This window comes from Neolamprologus brichardi, chromosome 3 (genome assembly GCF_056152115.1).
Source record: "Neolamprologus brichardi isolate AB-2024 chromosome 3, ASM5615211v1, whole genome shotgun sequence".
Lineage (NCBI taxonomy): Eukaryota > Metazoa > Chordata > Actinopteri > Cichliformes > Cichlidae > Neolamprologus > Neolamprologus brichardi.
Window position 1 is genome coordinate 2,657,494 of NC_142106.1, and position 15,641 is coordinate 2,673,134.

Genomic DNA, 15,641 nt, shown 5'->3' on the forward strand with positions numbered 1-15,641 from the left:
AGTGCTTAAACGGTGCTCGAACCAGTGCTCGAACCGGTGCTCAAAGAATGGAGAACACAAACTTTGTCCAAAAACCTCTCAAGTTTTTCTTTTTAGCAGTCTCTTTTTTTCTGCAAAATGATAAGAACCATCCAACCTCACGCACGAGGCGATCCGCGCTAACTCACTAATAGAGATTTACCACACCCGCAGTAGATGTGCTCGGTGTGAGGTCTTGCAGCAAGCTATCAAATACGGTGCATTTCTCAGCTTCTAAAAAAATGCTGTAGTGTGTGTGTGTGTGTACTGTGTCGCCAGGTGTTTCATCAGATTTGAGGTGTTACCTCCTTTGCACAGTATCACCTTAAACTCTTGAGCCCCAAAGGGGTTTCTGAGCTTACTGCTCGAAAATGCAATGCCCATATTTAATTGATTATTTCTCTGCAATTACAAACTCTGTGCTTACAATCTTGGTATCAACATAAAGCTAACACTTGTTAAAAAACTTGTTAAAAAAGAGACTTTTCCGTTTGATTACATTTTGTATGATGGATTATGCAGAAAAAGTAGAATTGGGCTGAAGGATCTATTGCTTTATTACCTATTCAGGTTGTAAATTGTGTTTTTAAAAAGTAACTAAGTAACTAAGTAATTAATTACTTTTGAAAATAAGTAATCAGTAAAGTAACAGGATTACTTTTTTGGAGAAGTAATCAGTAATTAGTTATTGATTACTTTTTTCAAGTACCTTGACCAACACTGCTCATGACACACCTTAAACATCATGTGATCCACTCTCAGTCTGCTCTTTCATTCATGACTTCAACATGTTGAAATGAGCTTTGACGAAACATTCAGTGAAATAAAGCTTTCATCACATGATTCATGTGAGCACCAGATGAACTCTACAAAGACTTAATTGATTTATCTTTTGTTTTAGATCAACTTTTATCACTTAGAGCTATATTAAGTGCGTTTTTTTCTAACTTCTCACTCATTAACATCTCACATGATTTCAGATCACTGCTGTTCCCCACCTGCCCTGTAGGTGGTATCAGTGTGCCTCAAACCATTTACAGATGATTATGTGTAGTTCACAGTTCATATTTAAATAGAAGATGTGGGACGTTGAAGCAACACGTCCATCCAATCATGAACATGTAAGAAATGAAAATAAAGGTTTGCTTCATGTCTGTAATATGTAGACAATATTCTCAGTATAGCAGTTTGGGTCAAAGTGCAGATGTTCCAGATGTTCTGCAGTCTCTCTGGGTTTCATGTTAACATGTTGATTTTGTACCAAAGTGAAACTTTTTTTTTCATTCATAGCTGGTTTCACAGGAGGTCAAGGCGTCAAACAAACAGCTTTAACTGCACAATGACACACTTTAAATCATCTACAGACAAACTTGTGTGTTTGATTTATGAATAAATAATAAAGATGTGTTCTACAGCTGTCCATAAAGAAGCTTCTCACACAAACTTTGACACGTCATTGCTTTAACTCATGAAAAGCTGAATAATAAAGAGCTGTGACTGCTATGAACTGCTTATGATGACTCCATTAAGCTCTCAGCTGAAGTTTCATTCATTTATTTTAACATTTATGTCGCCTTTTGAAAGTCTGTGTGAGGATTTTAATGACAGACATTAAAGGAGCTTCTTTGATTAGAACCAAATTCATGTTGATTTTTAGCCTTATAATCATAAAACTGGAGACTAATGAAAAGTATAATAGTAAAAAAAAAAAAAAGCCTTTATTATTTGAGCAATGCCTGAATCTGCTCTAAGAAAGAAACAGCACAGAGTTGTTGATGGCATTTTGAGATTAACTGAATTTTTTCTAAGTGATCTTATTGTGAAAATCTACTCACCCCCCTCCCCCCTGTCCTGCTTCCGGTGGAGTCCCGCCTCCTGCCAGGAAGCAGCTCACCTGTTTTTTCGTGTTTAATGTCCAGGTGTGGAGCTCGTTGTTGGTGTGTGAAGAAACTGTAAGTTTGCTTTGTTTCCTCCTTTAACAGTTTGTCTTTAGGAACTTTACTTTTTGTTCAGCTCATGTTTGATTTCCGGTCTCTCCGTTAAAGTTAGTGTGTAATGTTTTCCTGGCTAACATCAGCTGTGTGCAGTTTAGTTCCTGCACAAACAGCACAAATCAGCCGCTCCATAGTTCACGGTAACTGACTCACAGCTGGACCAATGAGGCCGAGTGTGTCCGCCACTCTGAGCTACGTTCGTGTTTGTGTACTTATAGTTTGTACCTTGTGAGTTCACTCAGAGTCCGCAGACCCCGAGATCGCAGCCTACGTGATGACGTCACAGCTCAGCTGCAGTGTTTATGGCCTTTACCTCCTCTACTGTCACTGTGATTAATATTTACACAGGAGAGACCTGCAGAGCGCTAACGCTAAGCTAATGATAAGAGCTCTTAAAGACACGAGGGAAATAAACATTATTAAAAGGAAAACATAGATTTTGAGCACTTCAACAACAAAAAAAAATCTGTCAATAAAAAAAGAGCCTTAATGACCATCAGTCTCCTGTTTAGCTCTAGCTAGCTTTATGATTTTTTAATAGCTTTTCCTGATATCTGGAGGTCTGTATGATCTGTTTCACAGAAAGTAGAACACATTTCTACATAATAAAGTCAGAGCTTTAAGTTCATCCTTGTTTCCTCAGACTGTTTGAATTCATTGTGTCAGAGAAACTTTAGACTATTCAGCAGAGCTGATGTGGAGCTGAGATCTGCATTAACATGAATGTTACATGTACGGAGTTAACATGTTAAACTACGACAGTCACAGAAATCATGTGTGAACATCATGTGATCCTAAAGTGTCTGCATGGCCATAAAAGAGCTTTTAATATAGTTTTATACTGAGGTTGGAGTTTGCAGAGAGCTGACTGCATCTGACTCAGAGCTGTTCCTAATGTTCTGCAGGTAAGATCAGGTTTCTCTGATCCCTGATGTGGACCATGTGACCTGGTTTTTAGGTTACATGACAGGTCAGAGGTCAGCGACTGTAACTCAGTTACTTCTGTTAATGTGAACTCACTGAGTGTTTGTGGTTTACCTCTCAGACTGACTGAAACCTGCAAGAAGATGATGATGGAGGAAGAGGAGGACAGAGCAGATTCTGCAGGAGCCAGCTGTCCATCTATGAGGAGTGACAGGTCCAAACCTCAACCTCCAGACTTCAGTGCTGAACCTGGACCAACTAGGTCAGAGACCTGTCATGAGCTCCTTTAGATGTTTGTGTTTTCCTGGATAAATATAACCTGAAACATCCTTAGATTTTTACAAAGATTCATTAAAAAGAAAACAATGAAACAACAAAGGTAAAAATATAAGACTCAGTCGTTTGTTGATTGATTTCCCCACAGAGTGATGCTCATATCTGTGGGGAAAGTGTGTACTGAGTGGGTTCATGTTTGTCTTTAAAGAACAGAGCTGCTCTGTCTCTGATTCTCATGTCTTTGTGTCTGATCTGTTAAAGAGGTCACAAAGAGACCCAGCAGCTAAAGCCTGGATCATACTGGCTACTGTTAATGAGACTCCATCAGGACAACACTGTATGCTCAGATTTAATCACAGGGAACAAAACCATATTTTATCTTCAGATTGTCACCTTTGGAGTGGAGGATGCAGATTTCCATAGAGAATAAATGTTATTGTTTTTCAGCTGTGAAAAAATAATCTAATTTTGTGAACTTAAGAATTTATCATCCTGGAAAAAATATGGTGACAACAACACAACATTTCCACTGTATTCATAGAATGAATGTAAAACTTTCAAATATTCATTAAATATGCAAAGTGTTTCCAAACAATTAGAGAGGGCAGATGTGAAGCACTGTGAATTTTGATAAAATTACGCATCAGTTATTAATCTGTACTACACTAATCTACCAAGGGTTGGGGTTTCTATTTGTTTTGCATATTTCTCATAATTGCATGTTATAGATCATCAAACAAATTTTAATATTAGAGAAAGAGATGCTGATTAAATACAAAAAGAGGTTTGTAAATGATGATTTCCTTTTTTTTAAGAGGGAAAAAAGCTAACCAAACCTACCCTGCGCCTTTACATAATTGGCTCTGTCACACATGGCAACAAGAACTACATTTGCAATAAATTTCAATGAGTCTTTCACATAGAGACTTTTGCCCCTATATGAAAAATTAATTGCCCTCAACTGCAGTTTTGGAAAGCTTGAGTCAGTATTACTACCCACACACAAACAAAAAGCAACATGTAACAAATGATCAAAAAGAAATTAGGAGGGGGCAAATTCTGTTTCACAGCACTTCTGATGTTTTAGTCGTGACTTGGTTTGAAACTAATCTTGAGTCGAGTGCCTCTTCTTTTCTTTATCTGTTATGGCTGCCATAATTGTATCCAATTCAAAGGTAAAGCTTGGACTTCATATCTTATGATACACTCAATCTTAGTGCATTATCTCAGTTACAACCTCTTTTCTCAGTTTGTGTAAACAGACTTCGTTTCCAAGTTAAACTGTACCAGCGTCATCATCACTGCTACTGTTGTGATCAGTGTTTTTGTTTACAACTGGGGGACTTTTTATTCACACACTGCTCCAAAATACGTTTGTACTGCAGGTCTGTTTTTAGTCACAGTTAAGCCCCTGTGTTAAATGTCCAGTAGGGTGCCTTTTTCTGTTTTAACAACTGGGACAAAAGATGTCAGAAACTGCATCAGAGCAGTATAAGTCATGTTTTACTTGAAACAACACATTTTAACTGGGACTGTGTTTCATAAGATCACTGTTTGAAAGACTGTTCCACACTAAACAGATAAAGATTTATATTAAAACTAATTCCTCACTCGTCTTTGCGGACCTTCTCCCTCCACGTCTTCTCAAGGTCTTCTCTCAGCCCTTGCTACTTCTGCAGCTTCTCGTGTTCCTTCTTTCTGCCACAGCAAAGAAGATGGTACTCTCAACAACAGACTGATAAAACAAAGAGCAGCCTGCTGCATACATTGATGAAACTGAGCCTTCATAGCTTTTTTGTAGGCATTGTCTGTGTTGGCAGACCACTCCAGCTTGCGATTCAGTTGAACTCCAAGATATTTGTAGGATGTGACTATTTCAACGTCAGTCCCACCAATGCAGACAGAGGGGGGTCGGGATCTGTTTCTCCTGAAGTCCACCACCAGCTCCTTTCTTTGGCCACATTCTGCTGCAGGTGTTTCTCCTCACACCACGAAGCGACCAATCAGTCCACTGTACTCCTCTTCTCGTCCCATTTCCATGGTTTTAATAATGGCTGTGTCATCAGAGAATTTCTGGAGGAGACAAGTTTCTGTGATGTACTTGAAGTTGGCCGTATAGATGGTGAAGAGGAAAGGGGATAGCGCAGTTCTATGGAGTGATCCTATGTTGTTGTTCAGGCTCTCTGACCACAGCTCTGCATTCTCAGAAACTGTGGTCAATCCCGTCAGGCAGTCACTGATCCACTGGACCAGTGGAACCTCCGCCTGCATGTCCTCCAACTTCTCCCTCAGCAGCCTGGGGTGGATCATATTAAAGGGGCTAAGTGTTAGTCACAACCAATTGTCTTCTTTTAACCATAAGAATGACTACTATTCTAAAAGCAAGCACACAAAGAACCAATGAGAGTGAAGAACAGGATAAAGAGCTCCTGTGGTTTAGTCCCATATCTTTAAATAGAAAGAAACAACACCAGCAATATACTGCTGCTCAAGCAGATTCAAGCAGTGCGCTCACATTAGAGCAGCTGATGAGAGAATCTGTGTATATGATAAAACGGCTCATCACTCGCTCCTGCACAGATGGATCTCCAGATGTTCATTTGGCTGAAGTCGGTAAAGAAACTGTGGCCCACGTAGTTCACACGGTACAGCCTCAGATTGGAATGAGCTCCCCGAATCACTGCAGCACCTTCAGCTGGTACTCAGTCTGATGTCTCTGTTCCTCAGTCTTGGAGCCCCTACCGGTCTTTCTACACCACCATGGTCTTCTCAATCGCCTTTTATTTGTCCTCATTGTTCATCGGGTGTGTGGTGTTGTTCCAACAATACAGCGCTGATGTTACTGCCATAAATGCACAAAAAGTACAGCGTTGGTCTTTCTTTGGCTGGAAACCATCCCTTACTGATCCAGAACAGAGTTTGATCACTCCTAGTAGGACAGGAAACACACTGATAAAAGCCTCAAAGTGTCTTTGTAAACAGACATGATTCAAATAAGCCAGTATGAGTTTGGTTCCTGCAGTTTGTGCATCATAAACAGTGCTGAAGCAGAGGCAGTGTGTGCCTGCAGGTTAATGTACACTGCTGTTATAAGAGCTGTGGAAATTCAGGAAAAAAGGATGTAACAATACTGGTGACAGTCCCAGGACAGTCACAGAGTTACAGCATCATTCATGAACATAAAGACAGAAAGGTCATCCAAAGGTTTGCTGAACAGAAGATGATCATCAGTGACGCTATCTTTAAAATACTCTCGTTAGAAAAGTAAAACTTTAATGGTTTTTCTCTTGTTGTGTTTGTTTGAAGCTGCTTCCCGTTGGCTTCAGCTGTTTGAAGTTACCGTTTTCTAAACTTCTACATTCTGAAACTTCTTCAGTTATGAACAGATAATGAAGCACTGAATGATTTCAAGCTCACACTTTGTCTAATAAACGTACATATTTTATTCTTTATACAGATTGAGGATCTGTGGTTTGTCAGAGATGAGCTGTGATTATCTGGCAGCAGCACTGAAGTCCAACCTCTCCCATCTGAGAGAGCTGGACCTGAGCCTGAACGACCTGCAGGATTCAGGAGTGAAGCAGCTTTGTGGTTTTCTGGAAAGTCCAGGATGTGGACTTGAAATTCTGAGGTCAGTCACCATATTTTAGTTGTTCTGAGATGTATATGATGTGAAAGTTGTGCTGACACTAAACTGCAGACATCAGGCTGATATTATACTAGCAGGAGTATATATTGGAGGATCTTCATGGTAAAGTCTGTTTTCTTCTTCTCTGATTTAGTCTATTGACTGTAGCAGAACAATATTCACATTTAAACAGTGATACTCAACGTATGGCCCGTGGCCCACACATGGCCTGCCGACCTTTCCTAATTCAGAGAGAGGGAACCCCGTATAACTGTGTAGCATTCTTATTCACAGGTCTAAGTATCAGACACAAAAATGAATAACCCACAACTGACTCTCTTTAGCAGGTCAAAGGTCACAGCACAAAGCATCTGTGAAATAATTCCTGGAGCAGGAATTATTGCACATTTACAAACTGACACTGCTGCACGGCATGATGGGTAATGCTACCCGGTCAGGTAGTCAGATGCTTTCATGTAAGCTGTAGGCTGAGACATTTCCTAATGACATCACACTGCGTTTTGGTGAATATGAAGTTTACTTGGAATTTTTTTCCAGCTTTGACTGCAACAGTGTGAAATCAGTGATCCAGCAACAGTTAAAAAACACAAGCATTTATTTTCATAGCTTTTTATTAGAAACACTTTTAAACTTCTACTTTTTAATATCCCAGGAAGCACAAGTAAGCATGCAGTCTGAAATTGCAGTGCTCTGTGACGAGAATAAGGCAATAATAACAATAATCAGCTCATATTAGATAATAAGCTATTTTCCAGGAAGTACCTTCCAGTTGCAGATGAGCTGATCAGAGTCAGGTCAATCAGCTCTGAGCATGCTCAGTCTGAGTCACGAAGTCCGACACTATGATTCACAATGGCAACGGGTAAATAAATAGCAAAAGCTCTGTGTGAATCCAGAGGAGCAGGAATATGAAGACGTGTCAGTGCTGAGCGTGATATAAAAACAGGAGGAAGTAGAGTTTGAATCAGTGTGGGACACTCTGTCATCATCATAGACTCAATAAAGTTTATACAAAATCCATCATTTATTATAATGTCTATGCTTATGATTGAGCAGCTTGAACTTTGATCAGATGAATCGATCAGTGTGATTGATTTTAATCAAACAATGACTGATCACTGATCAGTGTGCAACACAGTCAATGTTTGCAGTGCAGGAAACTTCCAATCTGATATCAACACTATCCAAAGAGTCTCAGAGTTACAAAGATGGAGGTCATAGATTTTATTCTGATCTGATGGTAAATCTGTGATGTCATTGCCGTCCCCATCCTGATATATTGATGACTGATTGGCTGTAAAAGCTTTATGTTTAGCAAACCAATGTTTAACTGGGATTTCTGATTTTGTACCAAGGTAAATTTGTGCAGATGTACACTCTCCTCTGAGCTTTGACTTTATGAATGAGGAAATGACTCAGTGTCAGTCAGCTGTAGATCAGTGTACAAGCTTAATCATGAAAGAAAGAACAGCTAACAGATGTGTGCTCCTCAAATCTGCATGAATCATGATCATGTGTTTGAGTGAATCTGTGACTGAACTGTAATAATGTTAAAAAGTAAATATGAGGAGGACATGAATGAAAACAAAGTGTGATGAATGATAAGAAGAAGCTGACACTCAGCTGTCATACTGCTAATGTTTCTCAGGACCTGCTGTACATGTTGCATTAACAGTAAACATACTGGAAATCTTTTGTGGAGCTGAGCCCAAGGATTTCTGTTGATCAACAATAATCTGATGCAGTTTGATTACAACCATGTTTAATTATGTGTTGATGTAGCTTGCCATCACCAGTGTGTGAATGTATGTGTGGATGACTGAATGTAGTGTAAAGCGCTATACAAATACAGGCCATTTACCATTTATATGTAGAAGTGATTCAATTCAATTTTATTTATATAGCGGCAAATCACAACAAAAGTCGCCTCAAGGTGCTTTATATTGTACAGCAGATCGCACAATAATAGATAGAGAGAAAAACCCAAAAATCATATGACCCCCTATGAGCAAGCACTTTGGTGAAAGTGGGAAGGAAAAACTCCCTTTTAACAGGAAGAAACCTCCGACAAAACCATGCTTAGAGAGGGGCAGCCATCTGCTGCGACCGATTGGGGCGAGAGACGGAAAACAGGATAAAGACATGCTGTGGAAGAGAGACAGAGATTAATAACAGATATGATTCGATGCAGAGAGGTCTATTAACACATAGTGAGTGAGAAAGGTGACTGGAAAGGAAAAACTCAATGCATCATGGGAATCCCCCGGCAGCCTACGTCTATTGCAGAATAACTAAGGGAGGATTCAGGGACACCTGGTCCAGCCCTAACTATATGCTTTAGCAAAAAGGAAAGTTTTAAGCCTAATCTTAAAAGTAGAGATAGTGTCTGTCTCCTGAATCCAAACTGGAAGCTGGTTCCACAGAAGAGGGGCCTGAAAACTGAAGGCTCTGCCTCCCATTCTACTTTTAAATACTCTAGGAACAACAAGTAAGCCTGCAGAGCGAGAGCGAAGTGCTCTAATTGGGTGATATGGCACTGCAAGGTCATTAAGATAAGATGGGGCCTGATTATTTAAGACCTTGTATGTGAGGAGCAGGATTTTGAATTCAATTCTGGATTTAACAGGAAACCAATGAAGGGAAGCCAAAAAAGGAGAAATCTGCTCTCTCTTTCTAGTCCCTGTCAGTACTCTTGCTGCAGCATTTTGGATTAGCTGAAGACTTTTAAGGGAGTTATTAGGACTTCCTGATAATAAGGAATTACAGTTGTCCAGCCTGGAAGTAATAAATGCATGAACTAGTTTTTCAGCGTCACTAAGAGACAGAATATTTCGAATTTTAGAGATATTAGCAAATGGAAGAAAGCAGTCTAACATATTTGTTTAATATGTGCATTGAAGGACATGTCCTCGTCAAAAATGACTCCAAGGTTCCTCACAGTGTAACTGGAGGCCAAGGTAATGCCATCCAGAGTAAGAATCTGGTTGGATGCCATATTTCTAAGCTTTTCAGGGCCGAGTACAATAACCTCAGTTTGATCTAAATTAAGAAGCAGAAAGTTAGCGGCCATCCAGGTCTTTATGTCTTTAAGACATTCCTGCAGTTTAACTAATTGGTGTGTTATCTGGCTTCATGGATAGATAGAGCTGGGTGTCATCTTTATAGCAGTGAAAATGTATGCTATGTCTTCTAATGATGCTGCCTAAGGGAAGCATTTATAATGTAAACAGAATTGGTCCTAGCACTGAACCCTGTGGAACTCCATAATTAACCTCAGTGTGTGACAAGGACTCTCCATTTACATGCACATACTGGAGTCTATTAGATAGATATGATACAAACCACTGCAGCGCAGTAGCTGTAATACCTACAGCATGTTCTAATCGCTCTAATAGGATATTATGGTCGACAGTATCGAACACTGCACTGAGGTCTAGCAGGACAAGCACAGAGATAAGTCCACTGTCAGAGGCCATAAGAAGATCATTTGTAACCTTCACTAAAGCTGTTTCTGTGCTGTGATGAGCTCTGAAACCTGACTGAAACTCCTCAAATAAGCCATTCCTCTGCAGATGATCAGTTAGCTGTTTGACAACTACTCTTTCAAGGATTTTTGATAAAGGAAGGTTGGAGATTGGCCTATAATTAGCTAAGACTGCTGGGTCTAGAGATGGCTTTTTGAGTAAAGGTTTAACTGCAGCCACCTTGAAGGCCTGTGGTACATAGCCGATTATTAGAGATAGGTTGATCATATTTAAGAGTAAAGCATTAGTTAACGGCAGGACTTCTTTGAGCAGTTTTGTAGTAATGAGGTCTAAAAGACACATTGATGGTTTGGAGGAAGTAATTATTGAAGTTAACTCAGAAAGATTAATTGGAGAAAAAGAGTCTAACTTAACATCAATGGTACTAAAAGTAGCTGTAGATAATATTACATGTGTGGGATGATCATTGGTAATTTTTTCTCTAATGATAAAAATTCTATTCGTGAAGAAGTTCATGAAGTCATTACTAGTTAACATTAAAGGGATTGTTGGCTCAGTAGAGCTCTGACTTTTTGTCAGCCTGGCTACAGTGCTGAAGAGAAACCTGGGGTTGTTCTTATTTTCTTCAATCAGTGACGAATAGTAAGATGTGCTGGCTTTGTGGAGTGCTTTCTTATAAAGCATCAAACTATTTCTCCAGGCTAAATGATGACCCTCTATATTTATGACACACCATTTCCTTTCCAGCTTACGAGTTATCTGCTTTAGGCTACGTGTTTGAGAATTATACCACGGAGTCAGGTACTTCTGATTTGAGGCATTAATTTTCACAGGAGCTACAGTATCCAGAGTCATACGTAGTGAGGAGTAGGGCTGGGTGATATGGCCTAAAATTCATATCACGATATTATCTGAAGCATGTGCGGTAACGATATATATCGCGATATATTCTAGTGTGCCTTATGTATGAATTCTGGTTGCGCTTACTGACCTCGAACCGATTTTGGCTGCAGAAATCTTTTAAAAAATGTTTTAGTACAACTTTGGTAAGCTGCACTGCTTGATGGATTGTCAGAGCATTACGGCTGCTGTAGTGAGGAGCTTCGCGGAGTAATCTGGGTCCAAAACCTCGTCCTCTTCAGGTCCCAAAGTCAATCAAACACTGAGAGTTAAAAACGGTCTAAATTCTTTCATCGTTAATAAAATCATCAGAGTTGCTGCTTTATCAGGTATAACAATTAAGTTTAACATCCATGCATCCATGAAAACAGAATTTATTAAATTTAACGGAGTTAGAAGTTAACAGGAAGTTAGCTCGCTAGTTTACACCTAAATATGACATACCATGTTCTGACTGAGAGATTTTTGAAACTAATTAAAACGTACAGCTTTGCTACCACTTTCAACATAAATGAAGACAGAAAACTAAACAGCAGTGGCGTTTGTAGTGTTACTGAAGTTGGACTACCTGGTATATAATGTTGTGCTACGTGATTGCTAGCGACACAGCTATGTTAGCATAACATTAGCACAGTAAAGCTGGAGGATGAACGCCAACTTCTTTTCCACTCGATAAAAGTTAACGTGAGGGATTCTGGTGGTCAGGGACAAATGCAATCGCATAGCAGGATGCTATACACGGGCCAAACTTCAGTCAGGAGAACAACTGAGATTATTCATCCACAATAAGAGGTTAGTCATTAATGTACTGCAACAACATGGGAACAGAACAGCTGCGAGAGAATTCAACATTAATGAATCAATGTTACGGAAGTGGAGGAAACGCGGTTTTTGGCTTTCCCCATATTTCAAAAGTGCTTCATCTCTTTGCTATGACTGTCGCCCGGCATAATTTGCAGATGATAATGGTTGTAGCCGCTGCGATGCTTTCGACCAAAACAGGCGCAGCTTGATGACATCATCAACATGCGCTATCGCGATAGAGCGGTATAGTCAAAATCTCTATCGTTGGCCAAATTGATATCGTTTCTATCGTATATCGTTTATATGGCCCACCCCTATAAAGGTAGGAGGTAAAATTAATAACAACATGGGCGATCGTGGCTCAAGAGTTGGGAGTTCGCCTTGTAATCGGAAGGTTGCCGGTTCGAGCCCCGGCTCGGACAGTCTCGGTTGTTGTGTCCTTGGGCAAGACACTTCACCTACCGCCTACTGGTGTTGGCCAGAAGGGCCGATGGCGCGATATGGCAGCCTCGCTTCTGTCAGTCTGCCCCAGGGCAGCTGTGGCTACAACTGTAGCTTGCCTCCACCAGTGTGTGAATGTGAGAGTGAATGGGTGAATGACTGGACGTGTAAAAGCGCTTTGGGGTCCCTAGGCGGGACTAGTAAAAGCGCTATACAAATACAGGCCATTTACCATTTACCATTTACCAACATAATCAACCTCTGCTGGGGTAGCGTTCAGATAGCTGCTCTGCTCTAGGTACAGGTCATTGAAGATGATAACAGTGGGTGGATTATATTCTTTAACTTAGTTACAGTGCTTTCAGAAAGACATCTACTGTGATAAAGTCTACTCTCCACTGCTGTGTAATCAATTATTGTAAATGTAAATGTTATCAGGAAATGATCAGACAGGAGAGGGTTTTCAGGAAACACTGTTAAATGTTCAGTTTGTATTCTATATGTTAAAAAAAGATCTAGAGTGTGATTAAAGTGCTGGGTGGGTTCTTTTACATTTTGAGAGAAGCCAATTGAGTCTAATAACAGATTAAATGCCATGTTGAGGCTGTCATTTTTAGCATCTACATGGATGTTAAAATCACCCACAATAATTATTTTATCTGAGCTGAGAACTAAATCAGATAAAAAGTCTGAGAAATCAGAGAGAAACTCTGTGTAAGGCCCAGGTGGACGATAGACGATAACAAGTAAGACTGGTTTCTGAGTTTCACAGCTGGGGTGGACGAGGCTAAGCATCCGGCTTTCAAATGAATTAAAAGTCTGTCTTGGTCTTTCGTTAATTAATAGGCTGGTGTGAAAAATTGCTGCCACACCGCCCCCTCGGCCTGTGCTTCGAGGATTCTGGTAGTTAGATTGACTCGTGGGGTGTTGATTCATTTAAACTAACATAATCATCCTGCTGCAAACAGGTTTCTGTAAGGCAGAGTAAATCAATTTGTTGATCAATTATTAGTGAGTTTGTCATATTCTGACTTTAGACTATAATCATTAGAAAATGGTGCACTTCTACAAGTTCCAAACATCCCAGAGGAACCCTGGGACATGCTAAGCAATAATATGATGGAGTTTCTTTGTAACAACTTGGTTTTCTGATTTAATCCAACAGGTTCCAAAATCCTTCTGGAAATTTCCTCACTGGTGTTGATGCTCTTGTACAATTTCTCTGTCATCCTCGCTCCTTCTTTGCACTCAGTCTTCTGTGCATCATAAACACTCACATGTGGAAAACCAAACTTTTACTGAACAGAAGATGATCAATAGCGACGCTGTCTTTAAAATACTCTTTCTAGAAATGCACAACTTTAATTTGAACATTTATTTCTGTTATTGTTGGGGTTTTTTAAGCTGCTTTCTGTTTGCTTTAGCTGTTTGGACTTTCCATTTTCGAAACTTCTACACTCTGAACTTTCTTCAGCTCTGAATAAATTATGAAACACTGAATGACTTCAAGCACACACTTTCTGTAATAAACTTGCATCTTTCATCCTTTATAAAGTTTGTGGAGCTGTGGTTTGTCAGAGATGAGCTGTGATTATCTGGCAGCAGCAATGAAGTCCAACCCCTCCCATCTGAGAGAGCTGGATCTGAGCTACAACAATCTGCAGGATTCAGGAGTGAAGCATCTGTGTGGTTTTCTGGAGAGTCCAGGATGTGGACTTGAAACTCTGAGGTCAGTCACCATGTTTTAGTTGTGCTGAGATGAATATGATGTGGATGTTGTGCTGACACTAAACTGCAGACATAAGGCTGATATTATACTGATCCACACTGAGGATCTTCATAGTATCGTCTGTTTTCTTCTTCTCTGGTTTAGTCTATTAACTGTAATAATTTTCACCTTTGAAACAGTGATACTGAATGTATGGCTGGCGGCTCATACGTGGTCCTCCACAGGGTGCTGAGCAGCCTGCCGACCTTTCCTAATTCAAAGAGAGGGGACCCTGATTAATCCACAGCTGTCATTCCTAACCAATGGCGGTGCGGACACAAGGAGCAGCTGCTCTTTGTCCTGGCAAAAGAGTATTCCTATCTTTTTTTCCCTGTTTTTCTTGTTCTTTTTCACAAAAAGCCTCATACAGTTGTGAGCGCCTGTTTAAAATCAACAGAAGAAATTCCAAAAACTTTTCATACGTGAAAGAGCTGTTAGGTCTAAACTCAAAGACCTCGCTGTCTCAGAGACCGATTCTTGTAAACAGAGCAAAACCACAGTGCTTTTATCTTTTACTTGTCAGAAGGAAATCCCGGCCAGGATCTCTGAGAGAGTCATTCACTCCTCACCTAAGTTCACCCAACTCCAAACCTCAATCCCTTTATGGCTCCTTTTATTTGAGTGAAAACGGTTATACTTTCAAGGCAAGCATATGTGAGCAACGTCAGCGTCTGTGTGTGTGATTTTCCTGACACCATATATGGCATGACCTTTCACAAGATCTCCAGTCGCTCCATGTAGGGCAACCTTTTAACGAATCAACATGTGCACTAAGCATGTAAAAAGAAGAAGTGAGCAGTCTTGCACCTTCGAAGAACAAAACCTTGTGGTTTCTAAATGTGCAATGGAAAACTATAGCATCGAGGCTGCTTGCATCTCATATATGTACAGGAGCTACGACCTAATTAGGAAAAAACATTTTATCAACACAAATGCAAGCAATGGTCATGTGACTTTGCACAAATACCAATCTTAAAATAATCAACTCTAACAAGAGCTACGAGTTACAGTAAGGAACTACAGACTGTTTTGGAGGCACCATCATTGATTAGGGATGGGTACCGGTATCCACTGCACCGTTTAAGCACCTGACATAAACGGTAGTAACCAGACCGAAAAGCAGCGCACATTTCGGTGCTTTATTTCGGTGCTTTATTTCGGTGCTTTTTTTTCCTGTGATGTCATACACTTTGGATTCCAGCCAATCATTTTACCTTTGCAAGCGTAGTAGGCGGGCCCAGGTACGTACATTCCTTTAGAGCAGAGCTACAGATTAAAAATGCCCAAGGCGAAGCGGTCAAAAGTCTGACTGTACTTCACAGCAAAAGATGCAAACTCAGCAGCCTGCAACAAGTGCTTTAAGGTGATACTGTGCAAAGGAG

At 40.1% G+C, this 15,641-nt stretch overlaps 1 protein-coding gene across 2 annotated transcripts in view; it reads left to right on the forward strand.

Moving 5' to 3' along the window:
- Positions 1-1,888: 1,888 nt before the first annotated feature.
- The window catches only part of LOC102789553 (ribonuclease inhibitor-like), a 36,064-nt gene continuing 22,311 nt past the window's right edge, over positions 1,889-15,641 (forward strand). For both annotated transcript variants that reach the window (XM_087838575.1, XM_087838576.1), the window contains exons 1-4: positions 1,889-1,970; positions 3,058-3,198; positions 6,670-6,843; positions 14,047-14,220. In XM_087838575.1, coding sequence (XP_087694701.1) covers positions 1,930-1,970; positions 3,058-3,198; positions 6,670-6,843; positions 14,047-14,220 — 530 coding nt within the window. In that variant the 5' untranslated portion in view covers positions 1,889-1,929. The remainder of the gene's footprint in view (positions 1,971-3,057; positions 3,199-6,669; positions 6,844-14,046; positions 14,221-15,641) is intronic.